This window comes from Pleuronectes platessa, chromosome 23 (assembly GCF_947347685.1).
Source record: "Pleuronectes platessa chromosome 23, fPlePla1.1, whole genome shotgun sequence".
NCBI lineage: Eukaryota > Metazoa > Chordata > Actinopteri > Pleuronectiformes > Pleuronectidae > Pleuronectes > Pleuronectes platessa.
In genome coordinates this window covers 12,882,610-12,903,522 of record NC_070648.1, presented here as the reverse complement: position 1 = coordinate 12,903,522, position 20,913 = coordinate 12,882,610, and the positions used below count along the sequence as shown (strand labels likewise).

The window sequence follows — 20,913 nt, the reverse complement described above, 5'->3', positions numbered from 1 at the left end:
CCTCAGATTTAGCGGTGCTGATCCTCATCCCAGCCACTTCACACTCGGCCGCCAGCCAATCCAGTGAGTGCTGAAGGTCACAAGCCGATGATCCAATGAGGACCACATCATCCGCAAAAAGCAGTGACGAGATCCTCAGACCACCGAACTGCAACCCCTCCCCACCACGACTACGCCTCGATATCCTGTCCATGTATATCACAAACAGGATTGGTGACAAGGCGCAGCCCTGGCGGAGACCAGCACCCACTGAGAACGAAACTGACTGGCTGCCGAGGACCCGAACACAGCTCTCGCTTTGGGAGTACAGAGATTGGATGGCCCTGAGGAGAGACCCCCTTACCCCATACTCCCGCAGCACCTCCCACAGTTTCTCCCGGGGGACCCGGTCATACGCCTTCTCCAGATCCACAAAACACAAGTGGACCGGATGGGCATACTCCCAGGCCCCCTCCAGGATCCTTGCGAGAGTGAAGAGCTGGTCCGTAGTTCCACGTCCGGGGCGAAAACCGCATTGTTCCTCTTCAATCTGAGGTTCGACGATCGGCCGAACCCTCCTTTCCAGCACCTTGGAGTAGACTTTACCAGGGAGGCTGAGAAGTGTGATACCCCGATAATTGGTACACACTCTCTGGTCCCCCTTTTTGAACAGGGGAACCACCACCCCGGTTTGCCACTCCTTTGGCACTGTACCCGACTCCCACGCGATGTTGAATAGGCGTGTCAACCATGACAGCCCCTCAACACCCAGAGCCTTTAGCATTTCTGGCTGGATCTCATCAATCCCTGGGGCTTTGCCACTGCGGAGATGTTTGACTACCTCAGTGACCTCCACCAGGGAAATTGACGACGAAACACCATCAACCTCGAGCTCTGCCTCCAACATAGAGGGCGTGTTATTCGGATTCAGGAGTTCCTCAAAGTGTTCCTTCCAACGTCCGACGACCTCCTCGGTTGAGGTCAACAGAGTCCCATCCTTACTGTACACAGCTTGGATGGTTCCCCGTTTCCCCCTCCTGAGGTGCCGGATAGTCTTCCAGAAACACTTTGGTGCCGACCGAAAGTCCTTCTCCATGGCCTCTCCGAACTTCTCCCACACCCGCTGCTTAGCCTCCGACACGGCAGCAGCTGCAGCCCTTCGGGCCTGTCGGTACCCTGCAACCGAGTCCGGAGTCCTCCAGGATATCATATCCCGGAAGGCCTCCTTCTTCAATCGGACGGCTTCCCTGACCACCGGTGTCCACCACGGTGTCCGAGGGTTACCGCCCCTTGAGGAGCCTAAGACCCTGAGGCCACAGCTAGCCACCGCAGCTTCAGCAATGGAGGCTTTGAACACCGCCCACTCTGGCTCAATGCCCCCAACCTCCACAGGAATGCCAGAAAAACTCCGACGGAGGTGTGAGTTGAAGATACCTAGGACGGGGGCCTCCTCCAGACGTTCCCAGTTCACCCGCACTACTCGTTTGGGCTTACCAGGTCTATCCGGAAATTTCCCCCATTCCCTGATCCAACTCACAACCAGATGGTGGTCGGTTGACAGTTCCGCCCCTCTCTTTACCCGAGTGTCCAAAACATGCGGCCTCAGATCAGATGACACGATCACAAAATCGATCATTGATCTTCGGCCTAGGGTACTCTGGTACCAGGTACACTTATGAGCACCCTTATGTTCGAACATGGTGTTTGTTATGGATAATCCATGACTAGCACAGAAGTCCAATAACAAACGACCGCTCGGGGTTTAGATCAGGGAGGCCGTTCCTCCCCACCACGCCTCTCCAGGTGTCTCCATCGTTGCCCACGTGGGCGTTGAAGTCACCCAGCAGAACTACGGAGTCCCCTACTGGAGCCCCATACAGGACTCCATTCAGGGTCTCCAAGAAGGCCGAGTACTCTGAGCTGCTGTTTGGTGCATACGCACAAACAACAGTCAGAGTTTTCCCCCCTACAACCCTTAGGCGCAGGGAGGCGACCCTCTCGTCTACCGGGGTAAACTCCAACACCGCGGCGCTCAGCCGGGGATTTATGAGTATCCCCACACCCGCCCGGCGCCTCACGCCCTCGGCAACTCCGGAGAAGAATAGAGTCCAACCCTTATCCAGGAGTACGGTACCAGAGCTGAGACTGTGCCTGGAGGTAAGCCCCACCAGATCTAACTGATAGCGCTCCACCTCCCTCACAAGCTCCGGTTCCTTTCCCCACAGCGAGGTGACGTTCCACGTCCCCAGAGCCAGCTTCTGCCGCCCGGGTCTGGTCCTTCGAGACCCCTGACCTTCGCTGCCACCCATGTGGCTGCGCACCCGACCCCAACGGGTCTTCCCACAGGTGGTGGGCCCATGGGATGAAGAGAGGGGGGGTGCCACGTAGTTTGTTCGGGCTATGCCCGACCGGGCTCCGTGGCAAACCCGGCCACCAGGCGCTCGCCATCGAGCCCTCCGTCTGGGCCTAGCTCCAGACGGGGGCCCCGGGCTTCCTCCGGGCCGGGTCACATCTCCTCTTTTTCCGTTATTCATTGAGGTTTTTTTTTTAACCATTCTTAGTCTGGCCCCTCACCTGAGACCACTCTGCCATGAGAGACCCTACCAGGAGCACAAGGCTCCAGACAACACAGCCCTCAGGTTCATAGGGACACGCAAACCTCTCCACCACGATAAGGTGACGGTTCCAGGAGAGGTGCATGTGTTTGGGATAAATAAATGTATCTTCTATCTTGTACCAGTCAAATCAAAGACAATTAAAACAAGGTATATGAATACATATTGTTTGTCTCTTATCACTGCGAGTCCGTGCTTGACTCAACATGCATGTATTGCTGCCTGCTTTATTAAGGACAGAGAGTACCTGAGGGAACAGCTGTAGGCCAATAAAAAAAAAAAGCAAAGCCGAGCTTCTCACCCTGGGAATGGATGGACACTGCGGAGACAGGGAGGGAGAGGAGGGGGAGGTAGAGAGACTGGGGGGAGGCAATTTGGCATCTGTTCAGCAGCACTGCAGGTGTTACCAAGGTTGAAACAGAAGACTGCACTGAGGTGTGTCTGTGGACAGGGAGAAATGTGTGGATACGAAAATACGGGAGGTGCCAATAATGAAATGAGCAGCGAGGCTATTAAAAGAATGAGGGTGAGAAACAACTTCAACTCATTACCCAAGTTATAAAAACAAAACTGATGGTGTCATAGCAAGACTCTGGCTAACACTCAACACGCAATTGTACATTCCTCTGCTCCTCAAAAACTAGTACGACTGGTGACTCAGCACTTACACTGACAAGAAGTGATTAGAGAGAGAAGGAAAGAGACTGCACATTATTACATAACTTTTTCCTCCTGGAGCTGTTAACTACTTCAACTGCAGCCCAATTTGCCTTGTCGTCTTTCACACAGAATGGTGTTTGTTCCCCCCACTTTAATATCCTGTTAATCATCTCGCAAAGAAATTCATTAAATCCTGCGTTGATTAGCATGAATTTGTCACACGTCAGTATCCAACTGTTCTTCCTGTACTAACTGCCTTTACTTTAATAAAAGTGAATTATTTACTGCAATTTAATTTAGCAATAAACATGTGCAAGCACCACCAACAAAGTATAACACTACTATTTTAAGTGTTCTTCCTCATATTTGTTAAACTAGTGTAGTGCCTGTTCGAAACCTGTTTGAAATGGGCTGTTTGTCTAGTACTGAATGTATCACATGTACAAATCGCAGTGGGCAACGTTTTCTTGCAATCCTGCTTTGAGAGACTTTATCGTTGGACTAAAGAAATGAACAACTGTGTGACATGACACAGACCTACTGGCTCCTTAGTGTTGCTTCATAAAGTTACACTTTCATGAATGGGTATCTGGCAACACAAGCCAGAATATCTGGTTATCTGGCAGCAGACAAAAAAAAAACAGCGTAAACGACAACACAGTCATGTTTCTCTGAAATTTTCACAGATTTAACATTGATACAAAACCCTCCCGGTCCCACCATGGTAGCCCTGAGCTTGAATAGCTACTACATCCCATGATAACCGGCTGCCAGAGCAACCTGCTTTGTCACACTGGCTTTCAGTAAAGTTCTCGGATTTCACGGTTGTGATGTAAGAGCTCTCTGGGCGCCTGGCAGCACTCACTGACTAGCTGGCTGGCTGTTCATGTCCTCTATGGTTTCGAACTGCAGACACTAAGACGCAGCTCCAGTCCTCATCCAGGAAAATGAACGCTTCAATGATTAAAAACAACTGCAGACGAATTTGATGAGCACAAAAAGGTGCAAAATGAAGAAAAAAAAAATACACCAATGTCACAATTGCTAGTAAAACTGTCAATTTTTGCTTTGGGTTGTTGCCATTGCATTACAGCACATCAAAAACCCTGCTGGTTTCTCAACAATTTAAGCTGAGAGATGAAAGGCCACAGCTGGACGCTAAGCCTGGTTTCACTGCAAAACGCCAAACTGCTATAGCTCACCGCCAGAATACAAACTTGATGGAAGTGCAAGACTTAAATGCTAGAATATCTTTCTAATAAGCACTTCAGTCTACACCGCTCAAACACAGGAGAACGTCCATCAATTTAATCTGACACAGCAGAATTCATTTCAACAAATACAACGAAAATGTTGATACACACCAAATTAATGGGATCTTCTCTTCTCATGTCATTACCAAATTACGTCCGCAGTTATTTCGCCAGTTTTAAAACCACTACCAGGAACAGTAACATGTATGATGTAACTGAATAGGATTTTTTTTTTTTTTTTGGAGAAGCTCAGATTCCTTTTATTTTTCCAACTTGTTTGCACCTAAGGTATTCATCATCAAGCAGTAGGTAACTGCTGTATGTAGATGGTGCAATTTGCAGTGAAAACTACAATTGGATTAAGATGTTTCCAGGTCTACATAACGGCCGGAACACTCCACGTCTTTATTCAATTATTGTCTATTTCAATTATGACCTTATTATTCTGGTTAAGGTAATCCGAAAACACTGTTTACATGGCAGCAGCATTCAGACTGTTGGCTTAATAGATTTCAAATCTGAATATCGGTGTCCATGTAAACATTTGATCACACTTGGTCGTTTAAAGTAACTGGATACTACAAAACTGATACAATATTGTCGACATAATTAAATGTATCTGAACAACTTTCAATAGCGATTTAATCTGTAGTATCACCAGTACCCACAACAGTTACCACAGGGGAGCTGGGGAGGAGTATAGGTCTGTATTAATCTGACAGCTTAGTTGAGACAGAATGAAGAAAATGTACAGCATCTACAGTAACACATTGAACTATGAGGAACAAACACTATTCAGGTATAGTAACTTCTTTCTTTCCGTCTTTTTAATTAAAGGGTGTTTCACTGGAGAATAATAAACAGAGTTCCACTGATTCAGCTGTTAAATGAGCTCTGTGTCTCTTACTGCATCAGTGATGGCAGCAGGAGGAAATCCCTTTGACACACTTCAAAAAGCCAAACTAGAAAAGAGACACGGCCATCATGCTGCTGCACATGCTTTTTGTTGTACTAACATGCAGTGAAGATGGGGGATTAGTCGATCAACGCATCAAGAAAAGCATCCATTATCTTCATCTGTCTAGTGATTTAGACATTCTGACAATCAGCATCCTGCCCCCGTCCACAGCCACCATGAAACACAGAGCTACAAAGAGCTGAAAGAGGCTATTGTGTGAAATCCGAGCAATCATCTTCCTCTGCTCTGAATACATATGCCCTCTGATTCGGCTAGACGAGGAGAATGACAGTGGGTCCCAACGTTCGCCCGCTTGTCCTCACAGTGTTAAGTGCTCACTCACCATGAACGCTGCGGTTTCTTACAGACGGCCAGTCCTCCGGAGGGGGTTTGATTCCAAAAACCCTAGCCTAGCGTCATTGCTGCCCCCTGAGCGCTCACTCCTGGCAACCGGACACCCAGGAGGTGCAAAGGGAGGCCAGAGGGACAGTCAAGCTGCCGACAGAGGGACACACCCCGCATTGGAAAGGATGTGGTAGCAGCATGACACCCCTCTTCTCGCTCTCTCCCTAGTCACCCCACTCTCTCGGAGCAGTGACGCTACACTGAGCAGCTCCGCATCAGGTCAGTCAAAGCTGCTGCTGCGTGTGTCAGTAAATCAGCACTGCCGTGTGTTATTAGCCCCGGTCTCTCTGCTGAAGGTGCTCTGCGCTCTGCTGTGCCCAGGCATCATAATCAACCCCAGAATAACAGATCAGGTTTCAGCCACTCTGCTCTCTTCATCCAGTCAGGACTCATCGAGCAGCTGCAGCTTTAGTGCCAAAACAAGCTGAATCTACCAGTTGTGTCTTGAGATTTGTTTCCCTTGTTCCTTGATTACGGACTGATCTTCTCTGTATATAAACAGAATGCTCGCACAAAAGAAGTCTTGTTCTGAAGATGCAGTTTTTAGGTATTCCGTGTTCTGGGAAAGATGAAAACTTTCTAGAAGATTTATTCAGATCCAACATCCACTTTGGAATTGATCATATTAACACACAGACCTGTGGCAGTATAACAACAAGTAAGGTCTCAAAAACCTCTAATATGCAAGACACTCTTGTGCTTTGACCCCAAGTCACCAAATCTACACCAAGGAGCACTGACGCCATTCTGGAGGACCTTACTTAGACACATAATGTTGGTTTTCCCACGTTTGACGGATATATTTAACTTTAACCACCTCAGATATGATGATCGATAAAATGCCATTCGCTCAGTTTATAGCAGAAAATATTAGCCATCACCAGTTTCAGCAAAGTTATATAAAACCATCTTCCTCCATAAATCCCTCTTTTATTAGAGTTGAAACAGGATTTAAAGCTGGGGTTGTTAATCCTGGAAAAATTTGCTAGAAGTGGACTTTTCCATGACTTGCTCACTAACATGACTATTGGCGCTTCTTCAGTAGTGTATGCCTCTCCGGCTTGTGAAGACTACGGGTCATGTGCAGTAAGAGCCAAGCAGGGAGGTCAGGTACGCCAGCCAATAATTTCACTCAGTCCGAATCAAGAGTATTACAGTGCAGCAGGGCCAGAGACACGGATCAAATAAAAAATGCATCAATTCAGCCTTACATCCAAGTCCCAGTAACTGACTTGTTTTTCGTCTGCCACACAATGCGACCAGTTTCTTTTCTCACTGCAGCCACACATGACACTAAGGCCTCCGAGTGCTTGAAGTCACCGATAAGTGGTGTAAATTAGAATGATAAACTTGATCCGTTAAGTTGCTCTAAAAAGGAAAAAAGGGGAGAGGTTGCTGGTAGAAATAACACGGAAGGTCCCGCAGTAGCTGAACAATAGCAGCTGGCAAATAAAGCATTACACGGAAAGAGTGTAATGACCTGCCTTGAACAGTCACTGGCAGCACAAAAGCTTGAAAGCTAATCCTTGTTAACCGATTCCTGAGGCCCAATATAAGGTTACAACCGCAGAGGAGATTGACTGAGGATATTAAACTCTTGAGGGTGTGTATCGTTAGTGTGTGTGTTCCAGGGTCTGGAACCTCTCAGATCAAATTCGTTATTATTGGGCACAGACCAAGATTACTGTGGATGTAAGAGGATTGAAACCTAAAGTGTGTGATGTAAACTATCAAACACAACACCTAGTAGTTTGAGCTTCTTTTAGATAAAACATGTGACCAGTTAATGCAATACTGTCAAATTAGCAGATTCAACCTCTCCACATCAGCAGGAGCCATCTTGGACTTTGTATCAAAGCCTTCTCAATATAGATTACATTTATAGTTATTTTAACCAAACTTGTGAAAGGGTAAATGGCTACAAGTGGTACATTAACAGGAATTTCATCCCGGTGTCAAGAGCTCAAAGCCCACAAGAGAGGGCTCCTCATGTCAGCCAAAGGGGAAACGGTAACTAAATTACAGGCTTCTCCAGGCTCTAATTACATACTGCCATCTTTTCTTTGGTTTATTTTTCCTGTAGGAAACAACCGGGCTTTTTAATTAGGCCAGAGACACTGGCACTGAGAAATGCTGTGTCCAGTCTGTCCTGGCTATCTAACAAAGTGCTCTGAACGACCTGGACATTTTGAATTTCAGCTTGCTGAGTGACACAAACGCATGCATGTTACTGACACAATGAGCCAAGCCTGGCCACGAAAAATAACACAACTCAAGTGCATGTTTAGAAAGAAAGCTATCGATGGCTAATATTAACCTGATTTGGTTATTGGGATGTATTTAAATGGTTCTGTTTCCATTTTGGCTGTTGTGTGCTTGTGGATAATTATCATGAGTAATGTTTTCATTCTACCCTTTTTGGATTTTGATTTACACTTTTGTAGTTTTGAGAGCCACTTATATATTATTATTTTATCTGATCATAAAAAATATTGTACAGGGTAGGAGAGTTATCTGTGCAGCTACTGGATTTTGTGCCTATGTAAATCTAGTCAACAAGAGACGTTCTTCATTTGCCAGATGACAACCGAACTCTGGGATATCTCCCCACCAACAACAAAATAAATCAATCAGAATCTTCTACCTTTTGGATTTTCTTAGGATCCTTGATGGGGCCTTCCCGTGGGGGGACTTTCCCGAAAAGCTTCCACCCTGGATCCGGCTGCTCCACTGGCCGACTGTCCTTTACCCTCCTGGCAAACAGGCTCCTGAGAGAGACGCCGGATGGAGAGCAGGAATTAGGCAGGAGGTACAATAAATTGGCCATCAAAACACAGAGCAAAAAGTACAACACAAGCTATGCTCATAGTCTTTTCTGGGTCACTTGTTATGATCGAAGACTGTGTCCCCTCAGAAGTACTGGGATAGAAGCTAATAGAAATAAATCAGCCAAAGCAACCTATGTGACAGCGATAACATACAGAACGTTGATTATGTAAATAGAGTAATTAAGCGTCGCACCGTTTACGTGCAACCCCAATGATGGTGGCTCCCATTCCCTGTCACACAGTCATTCAAAGTGTGGGGGTTTAGATGTTGTTGCTCTTTTAAATAGAGACTTTATAAAAATGCTAATCCACACGCTTTGGAAAACTGAGGCTGAAAGCACAGCAGCACAACTGTTTTTATCATGTTCATCAGAATGTTAATGTCATTGGGTGGGATAAAAGATAACGACATGACAACAACATTGCTCATTGTGTGATGTCTGCTTCTGGGCTATTTTTGTACTTGTGTATGTGTGTGTGTGTGTGTGTGTGGCGGGGGGGTCAGGGAATGTTTATATTATTAACAGCTTAAAGCAGTCATTTGCCATCTAAGGTGAATTAGAGATTAAAAATAAATCAAAATGCATGTATAGTATATCAACCACATGCCAATGAAAAATTATCCAAAAATGTTTAATCGACTGCCTGAAGTTTCTTCACCCACTAAATAAACCTAAAAATAAACTTCATGAGAAATAGGAACACTGGAGAAAGTTTTGTGCTCATATTATTAAATGCACAATACCTTTAAAATGTTACCTGCTCTACTATATATATATATATACACACACACACAGCACCTCAAAAGACAACCCATAAACCAATGAAACAGCAGCGATGCCTGTAAATTCATGTCAATATTATTGTAACCTTTTTTTTTTTTTTTTAAAAAGAGTAAAAGTTTCAGCCATTAATGGTAGAAGTTACGGGTATTTTTTGGTAATTAACCAAACCCTCATTCGACTAATCAGAATGAATGGACTAATCGAATAAACAATCAATAGAATACAACATTTTAAAAGATAGTTCCAGCTCTAAACTTAACACTAGCACACACCATTTAACAGTAGTAAATCATTGTAAAGGGTGATTTTTGCTGCTTTCATTGAAGAACTTCCACTTCAAATGATCACGACACAGAGTGCTCGACTGGAAGAGAGGGCCATCTGCATGGATTGTTTATCTTCCATCACCTGGTGTTTAAATACCACACGCAAAGCTGCTGAAAAGCCTTATTTATCTTCAGCAGGAACACTATTTAGCCAGGTATTCCTTTCATTACACCATCAGAGTGGTGTTATCACAGAGCTGTATATCTGTGGGGGCTTTAATTAAAAGCCGTGAATGAAGTGGTCAAACAAAAAGCTTCATATGACCAAGCAAGGTGAAATAACAGGCAGAGTAATCAAAGGGTCCACACCCGGCTGTTTGCCTCTGATAAATCTCAACAAGAGCAATTCACCGTGGAAACTGCCTTATGTAATGATAGTGCATTGACACCACTTAGACCCAGCTGCAAGGACCTGAGAGATGTGGAAAGGAGGTGTCAACTAACAAAGTAGTTTCAGGAGGATCAATCTGACCTTTGACCTGCTAACTGCAGCACAGCATGGCCCGAGGGCTCTATGCTGCCTCCAGGGGAGTGCTAACAGGACAACATGCTGACAGACGCTGAGTAGATACAGCTGATAGCTGACGGTGTCTGCGGCTGGCTCCTGTGTTTACTGTGGACAGCTGCAACAAAGACACGTGGCCATAACCCGCTGATAACTCACTGAAATCTGATTGACGACTTCTTGAATAAACAAAAATGGGCTATACTGCAATTGCAGGTGAGAAACACTTAAGGTAATTACACAAATCATAAGAAAAAAAAACATAAAATGAAAGACACGTTAAAATCTCTAAATTTAGTCCAAGTACTTTACTCAAGTGACAATAAAAATCAAATAAGATCTGTAACATCCAATCTTTCTGGCACTTGTAAATCAGAGTTTTGCCCTTATGAGTTGTATAATTTATGAGGCAATGTGTGCAAGACAATAAAATGATCATCCTTAAGCCTGCTGAAATGTGCAGCCCTGCCTCCTTGATGCTTCACCTTGTAGTGAATAATCACAACATTAAAACAGGTAACTGGTTTGTAATGTTGTGGCTGATCACTGGATGTTGCCTGTGCTGTAGAATCTTCACTCAAATCAACAGCACATGCTTCTATTACACTTACACTGCAGCATCAGGGTAACGCATCAGGCTAGAGCTTATAGGAGCACAACTCTGAAGACACATGAAGTTAAGATGCCTACTTCTTAAAAACTGTAAAAGTCTGCATTTTTTTATATCACTGTGCTGAATGTGGAAAACCACATCACCAAGGTGTTTAATGCAAAAAAGGTATTAACATATGCAACTATAGCAGTTGTCTTTCATACTATCCATTATTAGGAATATAAAAAACGGTCTGTACGTAGGCATGGCTCGGACCATGAGAAGCTGATTAAAGCAATTCCAGATAAAAAGTTCATTCCAGTTTGACTGGCCAAAGTCAGACACAATTTCAATTTGTCTTTTCTTGGAGAGAAAACAGAGAGGTGCTGAAACCTAAGGTGTCAGACAATCCTAGAGCAAAACGTGCAGAGCTGCTGTAGGCAGCGGCCATTACAATCCATCTGTCGTAATCAAAGTTGCTGAACTCTGAAAACAGAAAGGAAGGACACATCAGCTGACATGGAAGAGGGAAAAAACGCTGAAATCTAATCTAAAGAGAGGTGATAATAGAAAGAGGACGTTGACCATTAATAACCTGTGAACTGACAAAGAAATAATTCTGAACACTAAGGTTCACAGAATAGACTTCATCTGAGCTATTGATACACTTCTCAGGGCCTTCAGAAGCATCTAGACACATATGTTCATCATCATGTCAGATGTTCCACATTTAGGTTGCGTGACGACAAATGAGACATCAACATTACAATAGAGCAAACGCCAACCGCTAACACCAAGAGATGCAGCTGAAAGTTTGGAAAGAAGCCTGAGCGCTGTTTGAAGTTGTTTTCTGGTAGAACTCCTATTTTCAGTATGAATTAAGAAGGTTCAAATTAAAAGTGTGAATTATTCAAGAATTGCACCAAAAACATGGGTACAGCTGTAACTTTCAAAAGCAATGGATTGAATTTAGACTCGTATCTCAGGTCATCATACACCACAGCACAAACCGAGGGTGGAAAAAGTAAACTGTAATAAAGAATGGAGCTATGGGAGTGTTGAACTTTAGTAACCCTGTAAGCCACCATAAAACAATGCTGCACAGATCAAAGTGCAGAGGCCGACTGAGTTCTGCCTTTAAAAAAGGAGAACGTGACTGAGGCTTGGAATAATATATATGACCAAGTTTTTTCAGACCTGCCAACAAGCAAATTTCCACAAACCCCGAGCATCATTTGCATTCAGTCCAAACCAAATGTGCCTCAATGTGACAGCTGAATGGCTGCCACTATGGTCGGGTGCTCAAGTGGAACGGCTAGAAAATCCATAGAGACTGACAGGAGGTGGTTATTTGTAATGTTGAGTTCAAGCCAAGGCTTTGCACTGGACTGGTTCGTAGTGAAGTTTCTCAAGAATGTCCTTATATTCAGTCTTGAAGTGTGCAAATAAGGTGATAAGGGGTCCCAGTGGTTCGTATGGTTCACTTGACAATGAGGATGCCTCGTACACAAATACCGAGCAAGCTAGTACAAGAAGGAAAGCAGAGTACACCAAGTTATTTTCAACACATCGTAAAAGACACAAATGAGCTGGAGCTGCTCCAAGCATTTAACAACACTCAACAAAGCAAAAATTAGTGGGAGTGTGTATTTAGTCAACAAGCAACCGTCAGTCCAGCACAAAAGCCTCAGTATTCAACTTCTCATCAAATCCCTGCTGTTTTCTCCCAGAAAAAAAAAGAAAAAAACAACCTATAGGGAAGAAACAAAAAATGTGCTGTGTACAAATGTACAGGCTGAAAGAACAGCAATCATTCAACAAACTTTTATTCAGACAAAAAGCAAATCATGTTTCTATTATCCTACCTGTCGATGTACAGAAGAAGTGATGGGGCTGCCATCCTGGTCCTTCACCACAAAACACAATGAGCCCGAAAACAAAATCAAAACAACACAGAGAATGAAGCAGCGAGTGGTTGATCTTTGAAAGAATAATGGGAGGAGAGCCACAGGAGAGAAAATGCTCCTGACTAAGTCCAAGCTCTCCCTGAGTTCAGACTCATTACTTCCACCGAGAGTCCTACACAAATCCCACACAGCCACCGGACTCAGGCAGAGTGAGACTGTGAAGAAACTGCTGCTCCTCAGAGTCCCCCCCCCCCCTTCATGGGTGTGAGACGCAGGAATCTGAAGGGCACTCAGGGAATGAGTAACTTCTCCATGTGAGCGAGGAGTGATAGCAGAGTGATAACTTGACAGAATGAGAGGGAGGTGGGGATTTAAATGAAGTACTGCTACTTCACATGTGATACATCACCCTGAGTCAAAAATCCATTACAGTAAGCAATAGTTTACACTGTGAGCATAACGAATTTAATTTAACAGTCATCACTGTTAGTGGCCACAAGGGGATCTTGTATGTCCACTCACATATTTCTAGGGTTAACCAGTGTTGGGAAGGTAACTTATCAAATATTCATAACACATTACTCTTTAAAAATAAAAATTACATGACTAAACTAGATGAGCACATGCCACCGACAAGGTCCAACAGTCGCATTCAATTTAGACAAGCTGCACTAAATAATCTCAAAAAAAATGCTTGAATCGTTGGTCCCTGCGCCGAGGAAACTCATCGGACACAGGCCTTGTGTTTTCGTGTTGGCTGTCCATCTGTCCAATACCCACCAATATGATATTTCAAGCTTGCCTTCAGAAAACTAACATATATTCTCTTAGACTCAAATAACTCATTACATTTTGGTGGCCGACAGTCACAAAGTCAAGGTCATGTGACCTTATTTTGTTTTGAAATTTCATCCCATCTGGCATAAACATTCACTTGGACTCAGTGATGACCTTAATAGAATTTGGTGGCCAAAGGTCAAGGTCACAGTGGCCTCACAAAGCAAATTACAAACCATCCAATAGCTGTTGATATTGTTGGATCTGACTTACAGACCAACACTGCCAATCATACAGCCAATGCTAAAGCTGTTAATGTGGCTATAAAGTAACAGGGCAACCTAAAATGTAATTCTTATGTTCACCTGTGCCTGTTCAATCAATTTAACAATCAATACCATCATCAGTATCAGTATGAGCCACAGCATAATTACTGGTCATTATCAAATTATAGAGTGTTATGTTTTTTTTTTTTTACAACTTGCAGTTTATTACTTGGTGATGTAACGCTACAATAATATTGTTTAATCGCAGGCTATGAAGCAATCTGTCTTAAAACCTTGAGGAAAATCTTAAGCCTTTTCCAATCACACGCACATTATAAAACCACACAGCAGGTGTGAGATTCACAGCTAAGGAAAGAATTTTCAGAAGGCAGCATGGTTCAAATTCAAATACCCAAAAAATTTAATTAAATAAAAAAAGTGTAGCGTGGCAAATCAGTGAAAGGAAATGACGGGCCTTTCTTATAAGGTTTGTTATGGCTACATGTGTATGAGGCAAGAGATGCCAAATTAAGATTAAGACACATTGAACGAAGTACACTGAAGTTACAGCAGTTCCGTGTGTCATTGCGGCACGTTGAAATTTGAAGCCACTCCACTAACATTGTATTCAATGAAGATTCACAGTTTTGATAAGACTTCATCAATGTCTTGAGGACGTTCTGACAAAGTTTGACATGGTTGCGGACAATGGACGAGCAGGAGTACATCAAGTACGTCAAGTGTATGAAAAACAAGACATTTCCTGTTGCCACCATGGGGCGCTGTAATTTTAAGTCATAGTTTGTGTAGATTATTTTCATACATGTCCAGTTTGGAGTCGATTGGACCATGTGAGTACAACAACCTTGTGTTTTGATGGAGACTCGTCAAAAGTTCGTCAGAAATGGCCACTAAATCCAAAATGCCCAACTTCCTGTTCCGCTAATTGTATAGGTGCCAGGGACATCTTGTTTCGTCCGGTCATGATATACGTGTGTACCCCATTTTCTTGGAGTATGTTCTAAGGGAAAGCAATAGGCCCTTCAAACTGTGAGTGCTTGGGCTCTAACAGGTCGTATTATAAACTCAACATCATTGTCAGAGCAAACTGCAATACTACTGTATGCAAGTTCATAGTGGAGGAAAGGTCTCTGAAGGTGAGGCTAAGTGCAGATAAAGGATCTTGTTTGTCAAAGAGCAACAGGCGGAACACTTCCCTGGTCGTTTGCTACTCTTCAAAAGAATCTAAGAATTAGGAACTTGCCTTTCCTCGAGAGTGTAAAATAAAACTGGTTCCAACGACCAGACTATATTATTAGATGTGCCCAAGCGTTGATCTCTGTCATTAATCTCACCGTCCTGGATTTGGGGTGTCTTAAATCTAAAACTTTCCAAATGCTGTAACATATTGAGCTGAGGAAAGGGTCATGTTCTGGAGAAACTGTAATACGCAAGAGAGGAGGGAGGGGACAGGATGTCTTGGCTAAGCGAGTTTGTAAAACATTGAGCAATGTTTGCTTCTGTAGGGCTACAATAAGGTCTTCAGCAAAGAGTGTAATGAGAGGAAGTAGATAATGCACAATCATCTTGCTAGGGCTGCCTACATTTGACTATATCTAGACAATAGAATGAATGATAGGGACATATTCAATACCACGAAATCAAAACGATCATAATTAGCGTTATTTTGGTTGGTTTTTAAAAACGTATGCTGTGTCTTATGTGAACTCACCTGTTGAATAAGCTAGCTAGAGGTCCAAGTTTATTTTGCCTGACAACTTCTTCCTGCTGCATGATACCTGACCCCGGGTAGGGTCGCACGGGACTCCATGCGTCTCTGGGGTCCCCTGGAGAGGACGACAGCGTGACATCTGAGAAGTGAGCGGTGCCGCTGTCGTCCGTCTCCAAGGTGACAATGGCGCTGGAGTCCGACGTGACGGTGAAATCCAAGATGTCTTCGTTGGAGACCGACAGCTCGGTGCTCATGCTGGACACGCTGCACACAGAGATGTCGTCGCTGCGATTTAAGGCTCCGCCCCCGAGACCCATACCCGTGGGGGCTGATAATCTGAGACTGGGGCTGAAGAGGCGGATAGAGTCATATCCGCTGCGAGGGAAGGTGGAGGATTTGCGGATGGTGTTGTCATCATTCAAAGGTAAAGTTGCAGGGGAATCATGGCCTGCGTTGCCTGGGCGTTGGTGGGTATGAAGGATGGGCTCGGGAGGGTTTATCTCGAGAGTTGGTATACCTGAGTCCTGGGAAGTCAAGCTGTGGCTGTCCAGGTCTGAGTAGCTTTTCTGGGGGCTGCTGTAGTAGATGGGGGTAGAGGAGCAGGACGGCTTGTAACTGGGCAGGACGGGTTCACGCTGTGGGGTTGTGCTGGCTTCATGACAGTGATGGTTGGTGTTATCATGGAGGTCCGGGGCAGTCAGATCTTTGACCACAGAGCCATTCTCCACGACGGCTTCTCCAGACACACCTTTAAAAGAACATGACTGAATTAGTTCTAGATTTCACATCTTTTTTAAAGATCCAGGAAGTGTCTAAATCGGGGGCCATAAAAAAGGGCCGCAATTTAAACAGAGGGGCCAATTTGACTGAATACATTTTTTAATCCACATTAAAACATCACTGCCATCAATTCCACTGATAATCTGTTAAGGCCAGTAAAGCACAGGTAACCTATGATTTCATTAAAGCAGAGGGTAACCAACATGTCGATGGACATATCCGACAGATAAACATGGCATATGGTTCACAGCAGAATAAACATTGAAAATGTAATGTTTATCTGTTGAATATGTCACAAATAAATATTTGTAACACTTCCATAGCCATACATACGTCTCACATTTGCTGTGTGTCTGTATATTATGCAATATCATTTCACAATTATTTAAATAACTTAATAAAAATCAATCTCCAACATTTTAGATGATTGTTTTATTTATTATGAATGAATGAATACAAATTTGAAGATTTGCTACTTTTCTCTGTTTGATATCAGTATAAATTCAATATTGTGAAAAACAATTTTTTAAACAAGTCATATAAACACGACGCCTTCAGTTCTACTGCATTGTAGCAAGGATAATTACTAATCATGCAGAGCCGGCCCAGGGGATTCACCTTCTGGCTGTTCGTTTGAGTAATTGCTGATTTGTTTAGTGATATTGTCTGCACCACAGAAACCAAATACAAAGGGACACTTGAATAATTACATTATATTAAGGTCTCCTCTGGGTTGCATCTAAGAATTAACCCTTCAATGTTTCCGTGTATTTTGTGCTCATCTAGTGCATTAAATAGATTTATGCTTAATCAGGTCAGCACAAATTGATTATAATTACAAAGTGATATATACAATGCAGAGAATGTGGAGGTGAACAGAGGCCAACTCATTTATGCTCCAGGAACACACTTAACCGGCCCTGGTTGTGATTCATGCTATTTTATAAACAAACCAATCATCAGTCTACAAATTGACAAAATATGAGATTATTAAAAAAGGGCTTCTGCTAATTAATCAGAGTCTTTAGATTCATATGAGTGTAGGAGCCTTGTGAGATGAAACCTAATCCCACAGTGACCAGGCTGTAACTGGAGTCTGCTGTGTAACATGAACAGGGCTCCAGCAGGGCTACACCATGCTGTAACTCCAGCTGGGAAGCTAAGCTTTAGCTAGTGTGTCTATAAGCTCTCGAGCTGCATTAATTCAACTCCTGCCACTCAGGGACAGACACATTCCCACCCCGTCAGTAACAGACTTCATATCCATTTGACAGGACTCGGACACGAAACTAGAGTTGCTAGCTATGTGTGCCGTGGAGGTGTTCTGTTGTTGGACAAAACAGGGGGGGGGAATAAGCATACATACATACGCGCACACGTTTCAACACCGAAGCAAAAGGAGCTGGAGAGCTACAAACCGTTGAATCTTGTTTTCCTCTACGAGGTGCGAATTTACCTGACACAATCTGTCAAAGATGATGCTGTAACTGAGAGGACGGTGAAACCACTGAAAAACCCGAACACGGGGTCTCGTGCACTGGTTGACACACAAAGCCAGATTCTTGCCCAAGCTCTAAACCCCGACCTGCAGGTGGTCATGTGAGCCTGACAGACTTTGTCCCAAAACACAGCAACAGGTTCTTCCTGTGCCACAGTGGAAATAATGTACAACAAGGGCTCACCAATGAATGACAGGCGGTTTACACGCTCGTTGCTATTACAATCACTTTGTACTTAACTTAAAATGTGATACTGTACCACTCACTCTTGAGGCTTTAATCACTAAGGAGTGAACAACGTGAAGGCCAAACCCAGTCCTGTTTTGAGCTGCTGCTCTTATTGTCTGCTTTGTTGAGCACACAAACAATCACGACACCATTAGCAACAGGCACAATGAGTGGAATGCAACTTAACCATCATCTTTTCCACATAATGGATACCATCACTCATTGTGACACGTGATGAAAGTTCAACGAAGATACAATACTATTCAATTTTTAAAGTGGCCCTTCTTCAGCCAATGATCAGAATGAGGGGGGTAATATTACTATTATTTCTCAATTTAAGAGGTTTTCACATGTATGAGGCTGTTTTTCAGTGCAGCTGCATTTCACACATCTACTTTCATTCAGAATCACTTTCTGGCCCGACAGAGGATATGACCTCACATTTTAACTTGTGTGTCAGATGGATGTTGAACTTTAGAGCCTGACAGCAAACCTCACGGTTAAAGTGTGGAGGTAAACGTTTGAGTCGTACCCCAGCATGCCCCACTGCAGACCGGCTTCTGCCCAACTAAAGACTGGTTTCAAATAATTCACAAAGTGGTATATTGGTGGTTTAGGTATACATGTCTACCTCAGGAAATGGCCTTTGGCAAATGAAAAGTAAGCCGAATTCTACACTGTTATTAAATCAATCCTAAATGCTAAGAGTTGTGGTTGATCAACGGGGTAAAGCTACACTATTTAGGGCCGTGTTTATGTTTGTTGATTTTCGTCAAAGGAGTTTGGTGCGGTGTTAGCAGGGGAGAACAACACGTGCGGTGTCGGGTTGTGAGTTTGCGTGTTTCCTGCCAACATTCATCCGTCGCGTTGACTCACCGCAGCGGCTGTCCCTCCGCTCCTGGCCGGTCGTGTTCGCCATGCCGCCCGGGGCCGGGGGGATGCTACAGGTGGGTGGCAGGTGTGCGCTCCATGGTGATGCTGGGACTACCGCTGCTTCTGCCGCTGCTGCTCCATCTCCTCCTCCTCCTCCTCCTCCTCTAACGCTGCTCGGTGGACACACACGGTGTCGGACAGCTCAATGGACGGATGCACAAACCACACTCTCATCCAAGGGCCGGTGAACACAAACACCGCGGACAAGCCGGACTCTCTCGCCGGACGCACTTGCCGCTGTCGTACGTTTCCTCTCCGGCTCTTCCTCAACACACGCCAACTTTAAGTTGAAACACGACGGACATGTTCTCGGTTCCGTCCCGCGGCATCAACACGGGAGAGGCGATTCTTCCCGGTCGTTAAACGAACTGGGCGACCGGGCACATCTTTTTTTAAGAGTTTATCCGGTATCGTAAATATTTCATACCTGTCTCCGAGCTTCCGACGCCATTTTAAAACAAACTTGTGCGCAGGGAGTGCGGTGTAATCGAGTGGAGAATGCTCACCGTCGATGGATTCACCTGTCTGGACGTGCAGACATTAATAATCGACCGCACAACAACCGTGGACCAAATATAAACAACCTGAGTTTCTGTCTTCGAACACTAAACTCTACAGATCCTCTACTTTGAGTGTCATTTTTATTCATTACATTAGATTATATCTCTTCTAAGTGTATTTTTTACTTCTTCTTTACTGAGAGAACATTGCTGTTGTTGGGGTAGACGTTTATCAAAATGAAAGAACATCTAATAAACATGACATAAAACAAACTTCAGTTACCTATAACTGGTGTCGATGTCAATATACACCGCAAAACAAAATAATACAATATCTACTGTTTCCCATTTCAGGCCCCAGAACAACAATTTGTGAAATTTCAATATTAAATATGCAATATTACAATATTGTTATACTATATTCTGTTGCATATATGACATTCAATTTTTTTTTATTTCATGGTGTCTGAATTGTTTATTTATATTTTATTACCAGTATGTATTTCCCTATTTCTCTCAGGTGGGACCAGTTAAAGATCATCTCCTCTTTAAGACCTTGGGAGCTTAAGTGGACATATCGACTGAAACATGTCCTCTGTTAATCATATTCAGTCCATTTCTGCCTTTATTGTATGAATACATGTGGTTGTAAATATATGAAATACAGATGCGCAACCAAATATATACGCATCTTTGAAATTTAGTTTTCAAAACATGTAGAAGAAATATCACTTCAGTTTGGTTTTATTTTTAAATAATCACTTGTGACACAAAGTTATTTCAAGAAATAGTCTCATTCTTTTTTTACCTGCACAAAACTAGATGCGAACTCACAATAAATTAAGTAATGTTTTTGTTTTAAGGATGTAGTAGAAGTCCTCAAACAGTACATTGTGTAGCCCCTTAAGGGAGGAGCTGTCTCTCCTGCAAAATGGTCCTGCAGCATCCTCACCCTGCCCTCTAGTGTCCCCAGGTGGTTGTGGAGCTAAATGCGGAACCTTCCTATCTCAGTAGCCACCACCAGGGCATATGTAACTTATAATTAACTAAATAACAAGTGTGAAAGAAGGACAGGGAAGTTCACAGGTTGAGGTTTGGTTTATTCCTTTATTAGATGTTAAGAAAATCCACAATGAAACAAAATAATTTACTCTGGGTGTACATGAAATTAGAACAACACAGCTACTCGGGGGGGGGGGGGGGGGGGGGGGGGCTTTAGGAACACAGAGGTGGGGTGAGGGTGAAGGGCCTCGATCTACGGGGGAATGAAAGATGAGGAAAACACAATGTTTTCAGTGCAGGATATGTTCTTCGAACCAAAGTGCAATTGAAACTCTGCCACCCAATCAGTGTCGTTCCAAATGCATATACCCTCACTGAATACA

At 43.8% G+C, this 20,913-nt stretch overlaps 1 protein-coding gene across 3 annotated transcripts in view; it reads right to left on the bottom strand.

The window, feature by feature from the left end:
• The window catches only part of tbc1d14 (TBC1 domain family, member 14), a 34,085-nt gene extending 14,542 nt beyond the window's left edge, over window positions 1-19,543 (bottom strand). Inside the window, exons 1-3 of one of the 3 annotated variants that reach the window (XM_053416088.1) lie at window positions 18,972-19,543; window positions 15,589-16,336; window positions 8,515-8,638 (exon numbers count right to left, since the gene is read on the bottom strand). In XM_053416088.1, the coding sequence (XP_053272063.1) occupies window positions 8,515-8,638; window positions 15,589-16,336; window positions 18,972-19,014 (915 nt within the window). In that variant the 5' untranslated portion in view covers window positions 19,015-19,543. Of the gene's footprint in view, window positions 1-5,808; window positions 6,140-8,514; window positions 8,639-12,771; window positions 15,526-15,588; window positions 16,337-18,971 lie in introns of those variants that run through there. The other 2 variants (XM_053416089.1, XM_053416090.1) reach the window with 2 other exon arrangements.
• Between the last annotated feature and the right edge of the window lie 1,370 nt (window positions 19,544-20,913).